Here is a 20,491-nt window from a genome sequence, read left to right as displayed (position 1 = left end):
CTTCTGCTCTGCTTCATTTATATTACTCTCCTTTCTCATTTTTTTATTTTTATTTTATTTTATTTTAGGCCGTTTTAATTGGGCCTCGCTTCTGCGAAACCAGTAAAGATTGATCCGACGGTTGGTAGCGGTTTACTTGCTTTCGTGGCAACTGTCGGTCTACGGTTCTACTATACACTCCACAACACTTGATTCTTTCTACCCATTCAGAAAAGTAAATAAAAACAAATATCAGGGATTTATACGTAGAAAATCAACATATAATATTAATGATAATAAAACGAATCTATTTTCTTGTTAATTTTAATTTTTGGTATAATGATGATAGAAATCTTGGAATTATCAATTGGAAATAATTAAAGTTGATGCATTATTTCCGGAATCAATCATCTGGTTTCTCTATGGATTTTTGTGTAAATTATAGAGATGTTCACTAGTAAAGTTTACCAAACCGTAAATTAAATCTCTATTAAAATCCATGAAATTTATATACTATAATTGTTGTTACAGCACTAATTACAATTTAACAACATTATCAAAGATCAGCCCAAAAAAAGAAAAAGGAAATATAGGTTGATCTTAAAACCTATCTGTAAACTTAACTACTTAAGTACTTAACCAATAGACTAAATATCAACCGTGTTAATAAAATATTTGATTAATTAATTAACGGTCGCAAAAAAACCTGCAAAATTATGGGTAATCTTTTTCCAATAGGTCTTCTAGGTAATCTTTTTCCAATAGGTCGTCAACTTTTGTTGGCTACAATTCAAGGCTCAACTATTCCTTTCAAAATATTCACTGCTTTTCGTTTTACTTGTCGTTTTAGGACTTAAATTTTGTTTAGTAATAATTATCGTTTTAGATTTTCAATGCAAATGTTTGGTTGGTAAAAATTCTAGTATTATCCTTATTGTTTTAATGTTTTGGCCAATGAAAAAATTTATAAGATATATCAATAAAGGGTAAAACAGAAAATTTAATGCTTTTCTTAATTTGTGTGAGAAAACCTTAAACGACAACTAAAACGAAACGGAGGGAGTATAAAGTTTTTGAAAAAACTCTTTTGTTTTAAAATATAAGTTTTTTTCAAATTTCTATGTAAATTATATATTACTTTAATATTTTATGATTATTATGCAATCTTTTTTATGATTGGCCGTTTTTAAAAAGTAAATCTTTTTAATCGACGTGATTTTAGCTACAACGCCTTATATTTTGAAACAGATGGAATACTAATTTATTTCAGTCATTAATAAGTTTCACATCTTCAATTCTCAAAAACTAGAACAAATTCATATACGAATATTACAAGAAATAAATGTAGTGCATTGATCAGAATCTGAAGGTATTACTAATAAGCATATTCTATGCACTTGTAGTGCTTGTTACTTGTTAAAATTTAGGGATTATCGATCAACTTGAACTTTACTTATTTGCACAAATTATCACTATCGCCAACTTGTCTTTACTTCTTTTGCACAAATTATCATTATCGCTACAATGATTTGTATTATTCATATTCTAATCAAACTATACTCTTTTTATTAAGCCTCAAGAACACAAAGCTAAACCACCAACTATCCTCATCACAAGAATCATAGTTTATTTTTATTCTTATCAGACTTTTAACTAATCAAACATGGCACATACAATCAGGAGCAGGATAAGTATATATCGACTGTTTAGGTTTCCTTAACCGGATCTGTCCTTGTCTATTCACATGTCCTTCACCAAGCGCTTGTTGAAAATCTACCCAAGTGATGCTTTTGTTGAGGAACAGCTGTCCTATTAACGCCATGTTTGGTCTGATCGTCTTGAGATTCTCGAATGTTCGATGACCAACAAGAGCATTGTGCATGTTTCCAGGTGATGCAGAGATGAAAATGTCGCTGTGCATACTAACGTAATAATCAAGTGCAGCTAATAAAGAAGCTTTGCCTTTGATTCGAGCTCGTTCTTCAGAAGATGCAAGACTTCTTTTGTCTTCCATTCTTGGGAATACTTGTCTTAATGTTGAGATTCGAGCTTCTCCTCCATATACCTGTATATTCGATAAGAAACAGAACATTATTAATGACTAATGTTCCGCTGCATCACATTATAACCATACTTTGAACAAGTAATGTAACAGAAGAATTCTGACCTTGTGGGATGCGAGGTAGAGACGAGTATTGTTGTCGAATCCGAAAGCAGCTAATAGAAGTCCCATTTCTTCTGGTGTTAGAGGACAACGTCCTTGACTTCTTAACTCTTCATCTGTGAACTGGGAATTTAAAACTCTTCCTTGCCAAATCATTTGCCTGTATTTCGCCAATGCAAGTTTCTCGGCTTTGCCTCCACCGAAATCACACGCCGAATGCGCAGCCATGTCCTATAAACATAAAAAGAAGAAAATCTTCTTATGATCAAATAACTAACAACAATCGTCAAATATCTAAAGTAGGATGGAGCAAAGTATAATTTACCTTGTCGAAGCGAAGATGAAGTACGGCAAACTTCCCGGGTTCTTGTCTTTTGTGTGGGTTGGTCATGTCTCCTAAATGATCCACATTTTTCAGTTCCTTATTGTTTCTCCATGATGGGTTTCTAAGGCGGCTCACAAGAGCATCACCGAGTGATGTAATGTGAGGGACAAAGCGTAAAGCTTGGAAATTCACTTTGCACCTTAGCCGTTGAATCTCAGCAGGTAAGTGATCGAACGATAGACGGTGAGAGAATGGAGAAATAGCAGCAATCCCATAACTACGAAAACAAGAAAATAAGTTCAAACTTTTTAGTATGAAAGTTAAAAACTTAAACTATGACTAGTCAGATTAAATGCAAGACATACCTTTGTAGAACTGGTGAGACGTTCTCAATATACCAATTCGCAGAGGCATGGACAGGTGCGGTTTTCACACGGGTTTCTCGGACTGCTGTACCGTAATACTCTCTAGTACTCCAAGAGTATTCATCAGGTAGTTCTCTAACTACCCTTATGTCATCTTTTAACGCATCAATAAAATGATCAACATCGAAGATATCAACAAAAGAACTGCACACAGAAAGAAAAAGCTCACAACTTAAGCTTCGAATAACCGGAGGCAACAACACAAACTCATCAAATGATAAGACTTTTTCTAGAAACATTACCTTGAATCTTGCCACACAGGATTCACTTCAAGATACGGGATCACAAGTGTGGCGTTTAATATTTTGGCAACCGCAACTGCATCACATATCCCCATTCGTTGCTGGTTAAGTCCCCCATCAAGAAATACCTGAACATATCCCGCAGTTTTATCCGGTAATGCTGCTCCAAGACAACAAGATTAGTCAGAGATCAAAATCATCGAAAAACTAATGGGAGATTTTCAAACAATTTGTCAATACTACTTACAAGGGGAATTTCCCAAATCAATACAAGGACTCCATCCTTGATCAGTCAATGGCCTCCATAGGTCAGACTGTTCTCCACTTGACTGAAATTATAAGAGACAACAAAAAGCCATAAACCTCCTAACTTTCTGAAATCAAAAAAGAAATCATGAAAGAATCATTTAAATCATTTAATTTTACCCGTTGCAAAGCACTCTTTAGCAAAGATAAATGTCTTGGCTTAATTGTGATCACTTCCTGCAAAAAGAAATGATTTGATTTTAATCAAAAGAGCTTCACTACATAACTCAAGAGAGACTCTTGACTTGAAATTGAACAAGTCTGAGTATATATTCCGGTCCCAAACTAGTCAAATTTGTAATAAAAGCCCAGATAATAAAAAATCAATCCGTTAATAAAATCTTAAAATTCAACAAACCACAGAATTAACAAGAGTCAAACACACAAAACACAACCACCGTTGATGTCTCTCTTTCTATTTGTCTTTCTACAAATGTATTCAAAATTGAGAAATTTCTTCATTAGGAAAGTTAATACTACTATTTCTGGAAATCCTAAAAACCATACTTCAGTGAACTTTCCAGAGACAACAAAACGAAAAATCCAAAAGCTGATATTTTGTATTTTCCCGGAATCCAACCAAAAGAATCCCGGAAAAACAGGGAAAGAAAGAGAATTTAGTTTTGCCCAACTCACAGATGACGAAGACGAAGTCGAAACGTTGTTGCAGAGCAAAACGACGAAGAACAGCACAGAGAGAATCCCTCTTCTGTCTTTCGCATCAGAAAGATTCATCCTTTTCTTCCCAGATCCAGTTTCCGGGAAAGTTGAAGACTTTTAATCAATCAATCAATACCCAGAAACGAAACAACCAGCCGAGAACGAAAGATGAGAAATTTGCCGAGAAAGAGACACAGCAGAGTCAGAAAGAAACGAAACCAGAGTCACATGAATCAGAATGCTCTCTTGTCTTCTTCTTTCTTCCACTTTTTTCGGGGTTTTAGTGAATCTTAATCTTCTTCTTCTTCAACACACTGAAAAGAACAAGTTTTAGGATTAAAAATGTTGATCAAGTTCCCAGAACGGTTTATGGTAATGGAGAGAGAGAGAGAGAGAGAGAGTGTGTGAATACGTCTCACATGGACACCTGTTCATTAAATTTGCTGTCTGTCTCCATTGGGTCCCACCCCGTCTCCTCTTAATAAAAAAAACACGGCGAGTTTAACCTTTTACTCTCGTGACACGAAAACGGATTATTAATTAATTTTTGGACTCCTGAATGACAACGTTACATAATTACGGAATTATCGCACTTAATGACAATACAATTGCGGTATTAAATATTTAAACTTTAAAGTTCAATGTAATGTAATATGGAAAACAATTTTTATATGACGGTATCTTTTTAAGTATAGGGAAACAAAATCTAGAGTTGCCTCATTTGTTTTTACTTTTTTTCTATGACTGACTCTATTTGGTACTTAGTATAAGTCTTTTTCCTATTGTGTTGTTAATAAATTGTGAAATAATTTATTTTGCTGTTATGATGATATATAACGTCTAGACGTATATCACGGTTCTATATAATTAATTACATATAGCCTAGGATTATTAAGATTCTGGAAATGTCATTAAATAACAGTGACATTTATTTAATCATGTTGGTCCGAAGTTTATCATGTTGTTTTAGATTAGAGAACGGATTCTTCAATGTAAAATCTTGTTATTTTGGAATCTTTTGACTCATATTCAGATAATCAAAAAACAAAACGCATAAAACAAAGCTAGTATTTGCTTATTTAATCCTCCAGAAACTAAAACATTGGGAAAAAGAGTTCATTTATAATTATTATTTTATTAGATTTTTGGACCGTTGGGACAGATAAAGACAGCTTTTTATTTTTTTCCGAAAAGACAGCTTATATATACGCATGGCTTAGAACGAAAATTCTGCTTTTCATGTCTTCTTATTATGTTAACAATAATTATGTGAATTTGCTTAAGAGACACCGACACTTTTGTTGTGTTCTTCTTCGGTTCTTCCCATTATACAGCTTGACTTAAGATTTTCGATATCCATCAAAAGATGCACACTTCTCGCTTCGTGCCCTTTTTTTAATTTCTCCTCTCTTCTTTTCACCCACTTTTTTCACTTTTTAATTTTCCCATCAATAAATCTGTCCTATATAGTTCTATCAAAAATAAACAATCACATTACTCTTATTTCTACGTTTGGCTAAACATCTAGCAAGTTACTTGAGAACGATGATCACTTCTATAATTATTATTCACTTTGTCGTAGGCGAGATATTAACAAATTTATAACTTACTCCGGTTGGTAGATTAACCTAATATAAATAAATTATAACAAAGAAAAATGAAAAATTCTGCGTTTTACCGGTCCATAAATAATTTGTTATCAGCGATATTTAATGATAGGTTATAAGACTTAAAATTAAGGAAATTAGGATTTGATTCGGCGAGAACGTGAGAGCTTAATGATCAATATATATTATGAACGTGATTTTCCAAGGACCAATTTTTGATGAACCAGCATTATACGATTTGTTGGGATGGGAATATGATTCTTCTACTTTTCTTTTTCAGTATTTATCATATTTTTTTTTGCTTCAAATAAGCAATTATTGAGTGGTACGTTGATATGTGTTTTTTAAAGGAAAAAAAAGTTAGTCATACAATAAAAAGAGGTTTCGTACATAAACAAATTGTATAAAGTTAAAGTTTTGGGATTACTCACTTATTTTGAGATACAATTTGGCATCGGACGAAGTATTAAACAACGCAGTTAATGAATTTATCCAAAGTTTACATTACATAAAGCGCAATTAAAGTAAATAGTACCATAACGCCAAGAATCTAACCAGTTTTTTTTGGTTAGAAATTCATTTAGTAAATTAATGTCAAGATACACATCATCTGATTTTGTTTTATTAAATATGTAGGCATTAAGCTTTTTTCACAAATTTTGAATGCCTTGAGATTTTGTTTTAATACCTTGAGATTTTGTTTCAGTGTCAATGCTTAAAACAAAATTATTTAAGCTTATAATGATCTAGGCTTACAAATCCCTTGGGCCTAACCCAATTAATATAAGGCCCTTTAATTGGAGTAGATTTTTAAGGTCCAAAAATAATAAAATTTTGGGCCTTTTAAATAAAATTATTTGATAAAGGGTATTAACTACAATACTTTCAGAAATGATCCCTCTCAAAGCTAAAATTTCTCCACTTGTGTGGTTAATTCTTTCTTCTTTCATAAAGTAGACCCACCAAAATTTTGTAATCAATTTTATTCTCCTTTGTATAAATACTAGTAGTAATTATTTACCTTCAATGACACGCTATCTGGTCGGTCCAAAATTCCAAAAGAATTAATAACAAAAAAAAAAAATCATACGCACCACACAGATCTGCGTGTGCCATTATCATTTAATCAATTAAAATTCCATTTTTCTTGTAATGATTATCATCATCTTATGCCATCCTTTTATCGTATTAAATTAGTAAAATATATAGAGGCGACTACTGTAGCTACTCATTGCACCGTAATTTCGAAGTATCATTGTATTTAATTTCTAGTTTCTTCTATATTTCAACCAATCAATAAGCTACATTGGATAAATTCTTGACTCCGTATGATTATAATTTCTTTTTTGTTGAGATTATTAGAAAATGACCGAAATAAAATAATGAACCAGAATCGAACACGAGAAGGCGTCGTTAACGCACAGCACAAAATATTTTGTGTCTTAAAAGACGTTTTGGTGTCTCTGTCATTTTATTATTTTAATTTGTTTTGTTTTGTTTATTAAAAAGAAGAACATATCAAAAACGACATCGTATCATACTCATTGCCTCGGCCTTTCATTTTTTTTTATATCTGAGAGAGAGAGAGAGACAAAGAGACAAAAGAACACAAATTTTTTGGATTTGGAGGTAATAAATTTCAAAAAACTTTTGAATGTTTTCGTTTGGAATCTGAGGTTTGCTGCTCGAGAAATTGTGGTGGGTTTGTGCTGAAATCTGGAATAGGGTTAGGGTTTTTTGTTGGTGGATTTGTAAATGGCGGAGCAGAAGAGTACCACCAATAGGTGGAACTGGGAGGTGACTGGGTTCGAATCGAAGAAGTTGCCTTCTAGTGAGGAAGGCGTTCATCGGTCGCCATCGTCTATGCTTCGACGGTACTCGATCCCGAAGAACTCGCATCCACCGCACTCGTCGGAGCTTGCGTCTAAGGTTCAGAGTTTGAAGGATAAAGTTCAGGTGTGATAATGTTTCTCTGAGATTTGTTTGTTTGGGTTTGATTGTGAGTGGGTTTGAGTATGAATTAGCTCTTTCCATTGATGAGTTTGAAATTTTGATTTTAATGTTTAGACGAGTATAGAGAGCTGAGGTTTTAAGTACAATGGTGCTATTTTGCGGTGGTGTGATTAAGCTATTTTTTAAGAAAATTTGGTTTTGGTTGAATAGCTTGCAAAGGACGATTATGTGGGATTGAGACAGGAAGCTACTGATCTTCAGGAGTACTCTAATGCGAAGCTTGAAAGGGTTACTCGTTATTTAGGTGTTCTGGCTGATAAAACTCGTAAACTGGGTAAGTTTTTAGTTCCCTTCAGTGTGAAAGTGTAGTTTTTTTTTTGGCAAAATAAGACTATTTGGATTAGAAATGTTGAGAAGATAAGATTTTTTTGGCCACTTATTCATTATTAGAATGTATGCATCTATATCTATGTATCTCTTGCGATGGGAATTTTGTTGCAATTATCTGTTTCATGTTTTGTTGTGGTGAAATTCGGGAATGTGTTTTGTTCACTTATCTGCATAGCCTATCACAGATCAATATGCACTTGAGACTGAGGCTAGGATATCTCCACTTATCAATGAGAAGAAAAGACTGTTCAATGACTTACTGACGACCAAAGGTGCAGATCATTTCATTTCCGACGTGATCAGTCTTTCTCTCTTTCCTCTTTCTCTATCTTTACTTGTATTGATATTCATTACACCAGCTTTAGACTGTTCTATATGACCCTGAATGTGTAGTTTATGGTTTATTCTTCAGGGAATGTAAAGGTATTTTGTCGAGCAAGACCCTTATTTGAAGACGAGGGTCCCTCTATCATTGAATTTCCTGATAACTGCACTATACGCGTAAACACTAGTGATGATACTCTGTCCAATCCCAAGAAGGAATTTGAATTTGATAGAGTTTATGGGCCTCAAGTTGGACTAGGTGAGTTATAATACTTCACTATGTAATCAAACCTTATGCTTAAGAACTGTTTCCAATAATTTTCTAAAAAAGTAGCAAGCATTCATACATTTGGTTTGTAAATGTAATCTATGTACTTACTCCATATAATCCGGAACTTATTCTGCAAACTTTCCTCAGCTTCACTGTTCAGAGATGTCCAACCTTTTATGCAATCTGCTCTGGATGGATCGAACGTTTCTATATTTGCCTATGGACAAACTCACGCGGGGAAGACATACACCATGGTTGCCCCTCCCTTCCCCTTCCTTTCTGAAATTAGATATAGATCTTGTTTGGTATCCGTATCATCAATGTTGTCATGCGTAGTATCTAACTTGAGGGACATACATCCAAAATAATTTTTCAAAGTTGCTAAAATTACAGGGGTATGAACAGTTCCCTAATATACTCATGCTTTTTACTACTAATTTGCATGTTTATGCTTTCAATACTTTTTGGCCCTAACCAAGCCCAAGATATCTATGTGAATGAACTTTGAGATCGCAAAAAAGTTTCATGTTATTTGACAGGGTTTACATATGATAGGCAAGTTCATGGACGTTCATAGTATTATCCTATCGATTTTACTAGAGATATCTATATCAGGCAATTGCTCTCTGATTGATGCTAGTTAATGCTGTTGCTTTTTCTCAGGAAGGATCTAATCATGACCGTGGTTTATATGCTCGTTGTTTTGAGGAACTGGTCGACTTGGCCAATTCTGATTCAACTTCCGCATCTCAGTTCAGTTTCTCTGTTTCAGTGTTTGAGCTCTATAACGAACAGGTGCTTCGTTTTTTCGTTTTAAGTCCTAATACTTTTGGCATTCGATAATAGAATGGAAATTGAAACTCTTTTCTAATTCAATAACGTTCATTTTTTTTAGGTCAGGGATTTACTCTCAGGTTGTCAGAGCAACTTGCCAAAGATCAATATGGGTTTACGCGAATCTGTTATAGAACTCTCGCATGAAAAAGTTGATAATCCATCAGAGTTCATGAGAGTCCTGAACTCTGCATTTCAGAATAGGGGGAATGATAAATCAAAGTCTAATGTGACCCATCTGTATGTTATATTATATGCTTAACTCCTATCTTTTGATATAATTTTCTGCTAAGATTCTCTACTCATGATCTCTTCTTAATGGATTTCTGCTCTCTTGGTAGGATTGTCTCAATACACATTTGTTATAGCAACACAATTACGAAAGAAAATGTAATTAGCAAGCTTTCTTTAGTTGACCTGGCTGGAAGTGAAGGTTTAACTGTGGAGGATGACAATGGAGATCATGTAACTGATCTGCTCCATGTAACAAATTCAATTTCCGCGTAAGTTTAAGTATCCTCTCTCCGTTCCCTCTTTTCCTTTGTTCCCTTACAAGAGAATCCCGTATCTTTGACGATTTTGACATTTTTCTTCATGTGTAGGCGTTGTTAGCTTGAATCTTTGAATTAATTTTTTTTCCCGTTACTTACTGCATATATCTCGGGTTCTGTAGGCTGGGGGATGTTTTATCATCTTTGACGTCAAAAAAAGATACCATTCCTTACGAGAACTCATTTCTTACAAGAATACTTGCAGATTCACTAGGTAAATGCTTCTGCTTTCGAGTGCGTGTGCCTCTACGTTTAGCTCTAAATATATTTTCTTTGTTTTGAGGATTTCTTTCCATTCCTTGAAGTTCCTTCAAATGAGCACAATTTCCTGTAACGTGCAGGAGGGAGCTCCAAAACATTGATGATCGTCAACATTTGTCCAAGTGCACGGAACTTGTCTGAAATAATGTCATGTCTCAATTATGCCGCTAGAGCTCGGAATACTGTACCAAGCCTTGGGAATCGAGACACAATTAAGAAATGGAGAGACGTGGTAAGTGGAATTAGAGAATCCTGTCCTCCTCCCTCTACTTCTTTTCTCGTATCTTGACATTCATACATATAACAGATGGAATTGTCACAATAAAAGTATTGAATAGAATTTCAAATTATAATACATATTCTGGAACTTCAGTAATACCTCATGAATGAAGAACAAAGATTAAATTTCTGTAGCTGAAAGTAAAGCAGAGCGTGGAAGGATTCACTTGACAGACTGTTAGGATTTTACTTAATTAGTCTGTTGGTTTGATCTCTTCCCCTTTTGGAGTTTAGTTTATTTCTCTGAAGAATAGATTTGGGGGGTACACGTAGTTTTTTTTGCTTAACTTACTATGTACACGTAGTTTGAAAGTATGCCGTGTAAATATCCGTTCTTCCTATAGGCAAATGATGCTCGGAAGGAGGTATTGGAGAAAGAGAGGGAAACTCAGCGTCTGAAACAAGAGGTTACGGGTTTAAAACAAGCACTTAAAGAAGCAAATGACCAATGTGTACTGCTCTATAATGAAGTACAGAGAGCGTGGAGAGTTTCATTCACACTGCAATCAGATTTAAAGGTCTTCAATGCTGACTGGGATAGTGTCTCCTTATTTCAATTATTCCTTATAAGATTCCTTTCTGCTAACGAGTTACTTAATTGATTTTGCAGTCAGAGAATACGATGGTTGCAGACAAACATAAAATAGAAAAGGAGCAGAATTCTCAGTTAAGAAATGAAATAGCTCAACTTTTACAGTTAGAACAGGAACAAAAGCTGCAGGTACAACAACAAGATTCCACCATTCAAAATCTCCAGGTTGGTACTTCATTAGTATCTACTTTCTAAACTTCGAGACATGCTGCTAGCCTTTTATCTTAAACATCTACGTAACAGAAAATAGATGGTGAAATTGCTTTCAAGTAGCCTTCTCTGAATATGATAGTCGTGACATTTGCCTTCCCTTTTTTTTTACATAATTTTTGCAGTCTAAAGTGAAAGACTTAGAATCACAACTAAGTAAAGCCCTGAAGTCTGACATGACAAGATCGAGAGATCCCTTGGAATCTCAGCCCCGAGCAGCTGAGAACACAGTCAATTCTTCTGCAGTTACCAAGAAACTTGAGGAAGAACTAAAAAAACGTGATGCACTGATTGAGGTTCTGCTTCGTCTTCCTATTGAGCACAATTTTATTAGTGACTTCCATATTTTGAATTACCCAAATGATATTTGAACTGAACATTTGTCTGAAGAGAGTAGTTGTTTTCTGCAGAGGTTGCATGAAGAAAATGAAAAATTGTTTGACAGATTAACAGAAAAGTCAATGGCTAGCTCAACTCAGGTGATTCTTTTCTTTATCCTACACTGCGCATGATTCAGTATCACATCACGGACACTTCTCTTTTTGGAGCTGTTGGAAGAAAAAATCATTCTATCTCTTCTCTTCATTAAATGTTACTAATTGCCATACACATGGAGATTTTCCTGCTCCAGCTAGCTATTTGCTTAAGCTTTCTCATCCATTGTTGTATATAGGTATCTAGCCCCTCATCAAAAGCTTCACCAACAGTGCAGCCTGCAGATGTTGACAGGTAGTCATTTGATCACTTGGAACCATTTAATCCAAAATTCTGTCTTCTCTATTTTGTTTACTTCCCTTACCACCTGATCTGTATTTTCTTCAGGAAAAATAGTGCGGACGCTTTACCATCTTCAGTGGATAAAAATGAGGGCACAGTTACATTAGTAAAATCCAGCTCTGAATCAGTAAAAACCACTCCAGCTGGAGAATACTTAACAGCTGCATTGAATGATTTTGATCCCGAACAATATGAAGGTCTTGCAGCCATTGCTGATGGCGCAAACAAGCTTCTGATGCTGGTAATGCCACCGGGTTAATAGTTTGATGTTGAGTACCCTTTTAGATTTTTCAGGGATTTCTGCAGTAAATTCTGTTTGTCACTATACATATATTGCTGTTTGGGATAGGTCTTCAAATATTTATAGGTCTATATGTTAAGAAAATTTATTGGTGTTATTGTTGACTTGCAGGTCTTAGCAGCTGTCATTAAGGCTGGTGCTTCCAGAGAGCATGAAATCCTTGCTGAGATCAGAGATTCTGTCTTTTCATTTATCCGGAAAATGGAACCAAGAAGAGTAATGGATACAATGCTTGTTTCTCGAGTCAGGATATTGTACATAAGGTCCTTACTTGCACGATCACCTGAGCTTCAGTCGATCAAGGTGAGCATAACCAGATTTAATTAGCTAATTTTCCTTTTAGCTTTTCCTGCTGCTGTGTGTCACTAAGTTTCTTCTCCCGGCAAGATCAATCTCACGTCACCCACTTCTTTTAGGTTTCTCCAGTTGAACGCTTTTTGGAGAAGCCATATACTGGTCGAACTAGAAGCTCCAGCGGGAGTAGCAGCCCAGGTAGATCACCAGTTCGATATTATGATGAGCAGATTCATGGGTTTAAAGTGAATTTAAAGCCAGAAAAGAAAAGTAAGTTAGTATCTGTAGTTTCAAGAATCCGTGGACATGACCAGGTAAGATAGCTATGACTCCCAGAGATGCTTTACTTTAACCTAATAACTGAGAAATCCAAGATACAAACATACGTGTTTCTCTTGTTTCTAAATTTGTCTTAGGATACTGGGAGGCAGCAAGTGACTGGAGGAAAGCTGAGGGAGATACAAGATGAAGCCAAAAGTTTTGCCATTGGGAACAAACCCTTAGCTTCTTTATTTGTTCACACTCCGGCTGGTGAACTGCAAAGACAGATTAGGTCATGGCTTGCAGAAAGTTTTGAGTTTCTCTCTGTTACAGCAGATGATGTTTCAGGAGTAACCACTGGCCAATTAGAGCTTCTTTCCACAGCAATTATGGATGGCTGGATGGCTGGAGTGGGAGCTGCGGTGCCACCTCACACAGACGCTTTAGGACAGCTTTTGTCTGAGTATGCAAAACGAGTCTACACTTCTCAGATGCAGCATCTAAAGGTATATATGCCATGTCAAAGCTGAACTTGATGTGTTTTTTTTTCTTTTTTTTGAGTGGAAATCTCAGAATGATTTCAGCAGTAACTGATTTTAAATAAGAAATCTGTTAAGGGATTATGTTGAGATCTAGGTCTTAGTCGCTGAAGAACTTGTTTGCCATGTGTGGTCTGATACGGAAATGTTTGATTAGGATATTGCTGGTACTTTGGCTTCGGAAGAGGCAGAAGATGCTGGTCAAGTCTCGAAGCTTCGATCAGCTCTCGAGTCTGTTGACCACAAAAGAAGAAAGGTAAACCCTGAAAAAGAATCGTATGTTGTCATACCGTTAATCTCACTCTTGTTATCTCTTAAGAGTTTTTCTAGTACCTTAATTCCATTTTCTTTCTATATCAGATTTTGCAACAGATGAGAAGTGATGCAGCTTTGTTTACCTTGGAAGAAGGCAGTTCTCCTGTTCAAAATCCTTCTACAGCTGCCGAAGACTCGAGATTAGCCTCCCTCATTTCTCTAGATGCCATACTGAAGCAAGTCAAGGTATTTATAACTCTTATCATATGAAACCATTACGTGTCTTTCTTGATGTTTGTTATGATTAACTACGAGAAGAAATAAAAACGGCGTGCTTCTTGAAGGAAATAACAAGACAAGGCTCTGTCCACGTTTTGAGTAAAAGCAAGAAGAAAGCATTGCTTGAGTCTCTTGATGAACTTAACGAACGAATGCCTTCTCTGCTTGATGTTGATCATCCATGTGCACAGAGAGAAATTGATACGGCTCACCAGTTGGTCGAGGTAAGTGCTGAATAAAAGTCGAGAAAAAGATCGATCCAAAAATCTTAAGAAGTTTGATGATAAGTTGTTACTTGCTGGTTTTTTATTGGAGTGCAGACAATTCCAGAACAAGAAGACAATCTTCAAGACGAAAAGAGAGCTTCATTAGATTCAATATCTTCAACTGAAACCGATGTGTCTCAATGGAACGTTTTGCAATTCAACACAGGAGGCTCTTCAGCTCCATTCATCATAAAATGCGGAGCTAACTCCAACTCAGAGCTCGTGATCAAAGCGGATGCTCGTATTCAAGAACCTAAAGGAGGCGAAATCGTGAGAGTTGTGCCAAGACCTTCGGTGTTAGAAAACATGAGCTTAGAGGAAATGAAACAAGTGTTTGGTCAGTTGCCCGAAGCTCTAAGTTCACTGGCCTTAGCTAGAACAGCTGATGGCACAAGGGCTAGATACTCTAGGCTCTACAGAACTCTAGCCATGAAGGTTCCCTCTCTTAGGGACCTCGTTGGAGAGCTTGAGAAAGGAGGAGTCTTAAAAGATACCAAATCGTCATGAAACAACAAGATGAAAAAAGTTTCAATTTGTGTAAGTATTCTTTTCTTTTTTTTTTTTAATTACTGTGAGGCCTTCATATATTTTTGGATTTCTCTGTATTTGTGTGTACTTTGTGTTTTGCCGCCACTAATGGTGGTATTTTGTGTAAGAGCAGTTTCAGCTAAGAAAAGCTCTCACTAAATCTTCCATGGAGTTCTCTGTTTGGATTCCTGTTTACATATAAATTTAGTTACTTTCCAAATTGTAAAAAACTAAAATCAAAAGAAGGTAAATCCATTATATTGAATCTCGAATTGACTGGAGTCAAGAAAGAAGGTATAAAAAAAATGTACATTTTCTATTTTTGCTTATTGGTTCAGTCAAAAAGCTCAATAAAACTGTACACGTCAGCTCGAATTGAGTAGATATTAAAAATGAACATTTTCTATTTCTGTTTCTTATTGGTTCAAAGACAAAAATTGGTCATCAGACTCAAAAAATCTCAATAAAACGTTAGAGCAGATAAAACATGACGATCCCGTTTCCAAACCGGTTCAACTCCACCAAACAGGTAATCTGATAAAGTCTCAATACCTGATGAGTCTTTTGTGCTACATGAGCTTGTTGTGTCCGATGAGCTAAACATTGACGATAGACTTCCACTCGACCAGTCCACACGCAGCAACAAACTGTTATTCTCACTGTCTCTCTGTTTCTTGTTGTTTCTTGACGGAATTGCAGCCAAATTTCTTCTTTCCTTTGATTTCCGACCACCGTTCTTGCTCACCGGTCTCGGAGAATTTCTGTCAAAGAAGAGGATTTCCTCAGATATCTTAGTAAATGAACAAGAGTTGGGGTTTTAATGATGTCTGTCCTCTCTTTATATTCTATTCACCTTGCATAAAGAAGCATGTATGCTCCTTCTAGTAATACAGTCTCTAATTGAACCCGAAAAACCTGCGAATTCAGAATCAAGATTCGAGAAATAGATAACAGCAGCCATCATTGGTATAATAATATAAATGGTATATTGAGACCTACATTGCTGTCATCAATTTTGAACCAATCTCCATGAAGGGTTTTTATGTAGCAAACATAATGACCTGAAAATGAAGTGCTCATAGCATCCAAATGGACCACCACTGCATAGAGACTATACACGGGATGATCACCATGATTTGGGTCACTCATATACGGGCCAATATCGAGAAGCTCGGGAAAATGGATGGGTTTGCTCAGCTTCCCAAAGTTATCAGACTGCGTGAAAAAACAAATCATTCTTCTGAGTAAACCCAACAATAGTAGACACCATCAAACTAACGAAGACACCATCAAACTAACGAGGATAACGACTCTCACCTGAAAACGTTTTAGCACAACAGTAAGAATATTGGGTCCTTCCAATATCATCAATTTCTTTTTGGCTTTCTGGTAAGATTTACATCTGTGGTTGTAAAAGGAAAAACAAAGGCAAAGGAATTACTAGTAGTTTTTCAACGTATATATTAACATTGTCCATAAAAGAAAAATTCAACTACCTGCCACAGAAGTACCGGTTCTCTCCATCTAGGACTTCGTATGCTGTAAATTGAGCAAGTGCTTCTTCGAGGCTTCCTATATCCCCATCAATCTCAACAGTTAGATCCATCATCAGCTCCGATTGCTCAGATTTGTGGAGGCATTTCATGCATTTAATCTGATAAAAATGTCAATACTTGAGAATACTTTGACTGTCATAAAACAACAAAAAGACACTTTGCTAATATATAACCTTGGAATGAAGATATCCACCAAACGTAAGGCCTACTAAAGTAGTTTCTTCAGCAAACGGACCAGCTGCAGAAGCCTCTTTGAGAAAAACAGATTGCATTGTCTCAACAGCACACCTGGCATTCTTATGAAAGAACAATGTAAATCACCTTTGAGAAAATATTGAACTTCGAAAAACCGATAAAAGCTACTGAAAGCATAACACATGATTCACCTTAAAAACTCGTGTGCGTCTTCTTCTTTTCCAGGGCCAAGATGCTTCCCAATCTTTTGTAATTTTGATAAGATCTTGATAGGTGATAAAGGAGATTCTCCTCCCCTTGCCTTTAAAATTAAATGTTCAAACTCACAAACAAAACACCAACTCTTCTTTCTACCTGAAAATCCAACTATCAAGATAAGATTCCACATAGTTACAATAAGAGCAGTAAAAATTATTTTGGTGTGCAACTTACATGTTTTAGAGTGTAATCCCCTAATAAGGTATGACATAAGTGGCCGAGTGAATGCCAAGCACTGAAGGACAGAATTTGCATAGCAACTACAAAATTAATAATATAAGTGACAAACACGATTACATTAGCACATTAGATCATCATGCCAAAAGCAAGAAACGGTAAAGATAGATACGTACCTGTTTCCTAAGTTCACAAGACCAAATGGCTGTAATTCTACTTTATCACAATAAAGTTTCACAAACAACTCATATGAGAAGCTCATCTGCACAAAAAAACAGCAACGTCCCTATGGGATAATGGCAATAGATATAATCAAGGCACAAAAAACTAAAACTTGAAATAGTATATTCTAGTAACCTCATCAATAGAACTGGAAGGTTGAAACATTTTTGACGACTGTCGGGGTCTAAAATGCTGAACAACTTTCTGCACCGATGTTTTCAATCCACTACTTGAAGCTTGTGACACTTTTGGCTTACTATTAGCTTTTGAAGGTAGGAAAACAGTTGAAGATGACATGGCAGCAGAAGCACTAGATGGTTCAGATGTAATTCTTCCGTGTTCAAATGCATTTATTTCTTCTTCATACTCATCAACTGACAAAAATTGATCTGTAATTGACATTTCAGCCGAACCACCTGACTTACGAGAATTTTGATTGCCAAGTTTCCGCGGCTTTGCATCAGTCTTTCCTTTGGAATAATTTCTCGCTGATTCAACCTTGTCTGTACGATTACGTGATTTCTTCCTACTAAGTGGCCTGGTCTCATAGAGATTATCCTTTAAGTTAAAAGAAGTAGTGAAATCCACAGCTTCAGATCTAGCTTGCAGTTTATGAATACTAGGCCTACTTGTAGACATATCACAGGCAACATCAACAGACACATTTGAGGGTACTTCTGCTGATGATTCAAACGCAGTCCCACGAGACGGAAAATCCATATTCGACTCTTTTGCATCTGCAGAGAGCTTCAAGTCATCAAAATCACAAACCACCAAATGTGAAATCTTTATAGATCAAATACTAAAATCTCAAGTATCTAAAGCTATTATTACCATCATCAGATTTAACAGACTCCTCCTTTTCTTCATCGGAATCAGGCGATCGACATTCTTCTTTATGGCCTCGTCGCCAATGAAGAATTTGACACTTGCTTGAACTACCAAAAAGGTAAAAAACAAAAAAAAAATGATCTTTTTAAGAATTAAAAATCTAAACTTTTCTTGGTGATCAGATTCTAAAAGTAGTCATCTTCTGATTTGAATATAGAGAAACGATCGAATTGAGAGAGAACGAACCAGTAACGAACAGATTTGCACTGAGAGCAACGAGTAGTGGTAGGGTAAAGACAAACAGCGCAACGATAAACATCCGAAACCGAATCAACAGTGGAGGCACGAACCTCCTCCGCCAGATAAGATTCTTCGGTGGCTAAAGCAATGAGACGAATAACTTCCTCTCTCCTCACAGAAGCAGATCTCCATTGCCGACGAATCAGAAGAAAAACCAACATCATAAACCCAATCAATAGAAAACGAAACCCTAAGGTTTCACTTTCAGGAGAAACCGGCATAATAATCTCAAACGAGAGAAGCCAGAATCAATCTGGAAGAGACGAATCTTAGAAAGGTGATTAACATTGTCTACAAAAGAGATTGGTGATGATGCAAAGGAGGACGACGACGGTGATGGTGAGAGTAAGAGTAAATGTGGAAGCTAAGACGGCGGAGAAGATGGTGGCGATTAGAGAAGCGACGGCGGGTAAAGGATTTGGGCATCTGGAGAGATTTAAAGCTAGAGAGAGAGAGGGAGAGGAAGAAGAAGAAATCAGGAAATGGTGTCTTGTTAGAGAGAGAAAGTGAATAGAGAAGAAAGGAGGGAATAAACGTGCACTTGTTTTTTGTCGTTTACGAATGTTTATCTCTCTTTTGTTTTTTTGTTTATAACTTAAAAGACTTGCTCTGGTTTTATCGTTTTGGAATCTTCATTATACTAGTAATATATTCTAGGCTTGGCTAGATTATCCTAAGTTAGCTTGGGCATACCCAAATTGAAATCAACCAAACCGAGTATCAAAATATCTTTAAATATACTAACTTTGTATTAAAATTGAATTATCTTTCTTCAGAAACCGAACCAGACCTAACACTTACATGAGCCGAACCGAAAAATCACATAAATCCCAACGGATCCTAAATTGTTTAACCTGAAATATCTGAACCCGGAAAAAGGATCCAACCCCACCCGATCATCTTTATTGGATTTGAATGGAATGGATGGTGCCGGTGAACAGATTATACTGTAGTTACTAGATTGTTACCCGCGGTACACCGCGGGTTAATTATTTGATTTTTTTTTGTCTTTTTATAAACTGATGAATTTGTTGTATATAATATTTTTTGTTGTACATTGCGAGTCACATGCGTTGTAACTAAAAATGAAAATTTTAAGTTGTATTTGTTTTGTTTTGTGTTTAAAATTGTATAATTGTATTTTGATTTGTTAATCCCAGGATTTCACCCGTGATATATTATCCCGTATTAATATCAATCCAAATCCGATCCGTTCCACCATATAATCATGTCCCGTAAAATTAAACATCATTTTGTTATTTCTTTTAATAACACTTTTATTTAAAAGACATATAATTCGAATCAATTTAAAAGTTTGCTTTCAAATAGTTTCTATAATATATATATATATATATATTTCAAATTAGTGTGTGTTTTTAGACCAGTAAAAATATTTTTAAAATGTATATTAAAATACTAAATAATTGTATTTCGATTTGTTAATTTTAAGATTTCACCGTGGTATATTGTCCCGTTTTAGATAATTGTAGAAATTAAAAAAATATCTGAATGACTCAATTCCGGGTCAGAGTAAAAAAAAAAATACGACCTGATTAAACGCGCAAATTTGTTTTTCAAAAATGTTAATATAGATTGTACACATACTTTTTTCTTCATCGATTGAGTAATATGTCCGTTTTAAAAACTTTGAATCATAGCATATGCAGAAAAAAACGAATTTTTTTATTAAGTATATATATTTTATAATAGTTCAAAATAATATAAATATAAGATCATATAAAAGTGAAATGAGAATCATATATTTATGTTTTAATTAGGTAGAGTGGTTTTAGGAAATTAGTTCAAATTTGTTATATTAGCATTAAATAATCATATTTGATTTCTATATCTATAAAAATTGTAGAGAATATGCCATAAATAAAGAGTTTAGGTATAGTAATTAGTTGAGAAAACATATATATTTTTAGATTTTATTGATTAATTTTCGTTTTTTAATTTTGTCAAAAATAAGGAAAGATCCGATTGAAGATTTCCGGGTCAAAATTAAACAAAATTTGACCCGATTAGGAACCCCAAAAAGTGTTGCAAAAATGTATAGTAGACTAGATTGTTACCCGC

General features: G+C 35.3%; 3 protein-coding genes across 5 annotated transcripts; 1 reads left to right on the top strand and 2 right to left on the bottom strand.

The window, feature by feature from the left end:
* Window positions 1–1,522: 1,522 nt before the first annotated feature.
* On the bottom strand, window positions 1,523–4,550 carry LOC9302746 (uncharacterized protein At1g04910). The gene is made up of 8 exons (XM_021011490.1): window positions 4,078–4,550; window positions 3,562–3,618; window positions 3,383–3,464; window positions 3,136–3,295; window positions 2,834–3,037; window positions 2,469–2,745; window positions 2,147–2,374; window positions 1,523–2,044 (listed from the first exon to the last, which is right to left on the bottom strand). Exons 1-8 carry the CDS (start codon window positions 4,174–4,176, stop codon window positions 1,637–1,639), a joined length of 1,515 nt encoding a protein of 504 aa, XP_020867149.1. The 5' UTR covers window positions 4,177–4,550; the 3' UTR covers window positions 1,523–1,636.
* Window positions 4,551–7,269: 2,719 nt separating this feature from the next.
* On the top strand, window positions 7,270–15,058 carry LOC9301033 (kinesin-like protein KIN-14B). The gene is made up of 23 exons (XM_021026476.1): window positions 7,270–7,664; window positions 7,872–7,995; window positions 8,237–8,323; window positions 8,464–8,634; window positions 8,794–8,900; window positions 9,310–9,441; window positions 9,542–9,720; window positions 9,822–9,983; window positions 10,154–10,245; window positions 10,373–10,524; window positions 10,916–11,089; window positions 11,182–11,328; window positions 11,499–11,669; window positions 11,784–11,852; window positions 12,047–12,102; window positions 12,196–12,391; window positions 12,563–12,754; window positions 12,868–13,059; window positions 13,162–13,512; window positions 13,703–13,801; window positions 13,906–14,046; window positions 14,145–14,303; window positions 14,400–15,058. Exons 1-23 carry the CDS (start codon window positions 7,464–7,466, stop codon window positions 14,850–14,852), a joined length of 3,807 nt encoding a protein of 1,268 aa, XP_020882135.1. The 5' UTR covers window positions 7,270–7,463; the 3' UTR covers window positions 14,853–15,058.
* Window positions 14,973–18,932, bottom strand: LOC9302745 (ubiquitin carboxyl-terminal hydrolase 17). Of its 3 annotated transcripts, XM_021026487.1 has the most exons (13): window positions 18,359–18,931; window positions 18,116–18,219; window positions 17,417–18,018; window positions 17,236–17,321; window positions 17,057–17,142; window positions 16,816–16,978; window positions 16,603–16,717; window positions 16,370–16,527; window positions 16,191–16,275; window positions 15,873–16,088; window positions 15,727–15,788; window positions 15,426–15,634; window positions 14,973–15,061 (listed from the first exon to the last, which is right to left on the bottom strand). In XM_021026487.1, the coding sequence occupies exons 1-13, from the start codon at window positions 18,631–18,633 to the stop codon at window positions 15,009–15,011; spliced, it is 2,214 nt and encodes a 737-aa protein (XP_020882146.1). In that variant the 5' UTR covers window positions 18,634–18,931; the 3' UTR covers window positions 14,973–15,008. The 3 variants fall into 3 exon arrangements, with proteins under 3 accessions (XP_020882146.1, XP_002864957.2, XP_020882153.1); XM_002864911.2 differs by lacking the exon at window positions 14,973–15,061 and having other exon boundaries at window positions 15,146–15,634; window positions 18,359–18,930; XM_021026494.1 differs by lacking the exon at window positions 14,973–15,061 and having other exon boundaries at window positions 15,169–15,634; window positions 15,935–16,088; window positions 18,359–18,932.
* Between the last annotated feature and the right edge of the window lie 1,559 nt (window positions 18,933–20,491).

This window comes from Arabidopsis lyrata (genome assembly GCF_000004255.2).
Source record: "Arabidopsis lyrata subsp. lyrata unplaced genomic scaffold ARALYscaffold_8, whole genome shotgun sequence".
Classification (NCBI taxonomy): domain Eukaryota; kingdom Viridiplantae; phylum Streptophyta; class Magnoliopsida; order Brassicales; family Brassicaceae; genus Arabidopsis; species Arabidopsis lyrata.
Note: the sequence above shows the minus strand (reverse complement) of the source record. Positions and strands in the feature narration are given on the sequence as shown.

Excerpts from the sequence above, each read along its gene's own strand:
- LOC9301033 (XM_021026476.1), top strand. The coding sequence starts at position 7,464 with ATGGCGGAGCAGAAGAGTACCACCAATAGGTGGAACTGGGAGGTGACT. Across the intron at positions 8,635-8,793 it reads TGGGCCTCAAGTTGGACTAG|CTTCACTGTTCAGAGATGTC; the intron begins GTGAGTTATAAT and ends AACTTTCCTCAG. Across the intron at positions 8,901-9,309 it reads CGGGGAAGACATACACCATG|GAAGGATCTAATCATGACCG; the intron begins GTTGCCCCTCCC and ends GCTTTTTCTCAG.
- LOC9302745 (XM_002864911.2), bottom strand. The coding sequence starts at position 18,633 with ATGCCGGTTTCTCCTGAAAGTGAAACCTTAGGGTTTCGTTTTCTATTG. Across the intron at positions 16,718-16,815 it reads GACGCACACGAGTTTTTAAG|GTGTGCTGTTGAGACAATGC; the intron begins GTGAATCATGTG and ends TAAGAATGCCAG. Across the intron at positions 16,276-16,369 it reads AACCGGTACTTCTGTGGCAG|ATGTAAATCTTACCAGAAAG; the intron begins GTAGTTGAATTT and ends TTACAACCACAG.
- LOC9302746 (XM_021011490.1), bottom strand. The coding sequence starts at position 4,176 with ATGAATCTTTCTGATGCGAAAGACAGAAGAGGGATTCTCTCTGTGCTG. Across the intron at positions 3,619-4,077 it reads CGACTTCGTCTTCGTCATCT|GAAGTGATCACAATTAAGCC; the intron begins GTGAGTTGGGCA and ends TTCTTTTTGCAG. Across the intron at positions 2,375-2,468 it reads TTCATCTTCGCTTCGACAAG|GACATGGCTGCGCATTCGGC; the intron begins GTAAATTATACT and ends TTATGTTTATAG.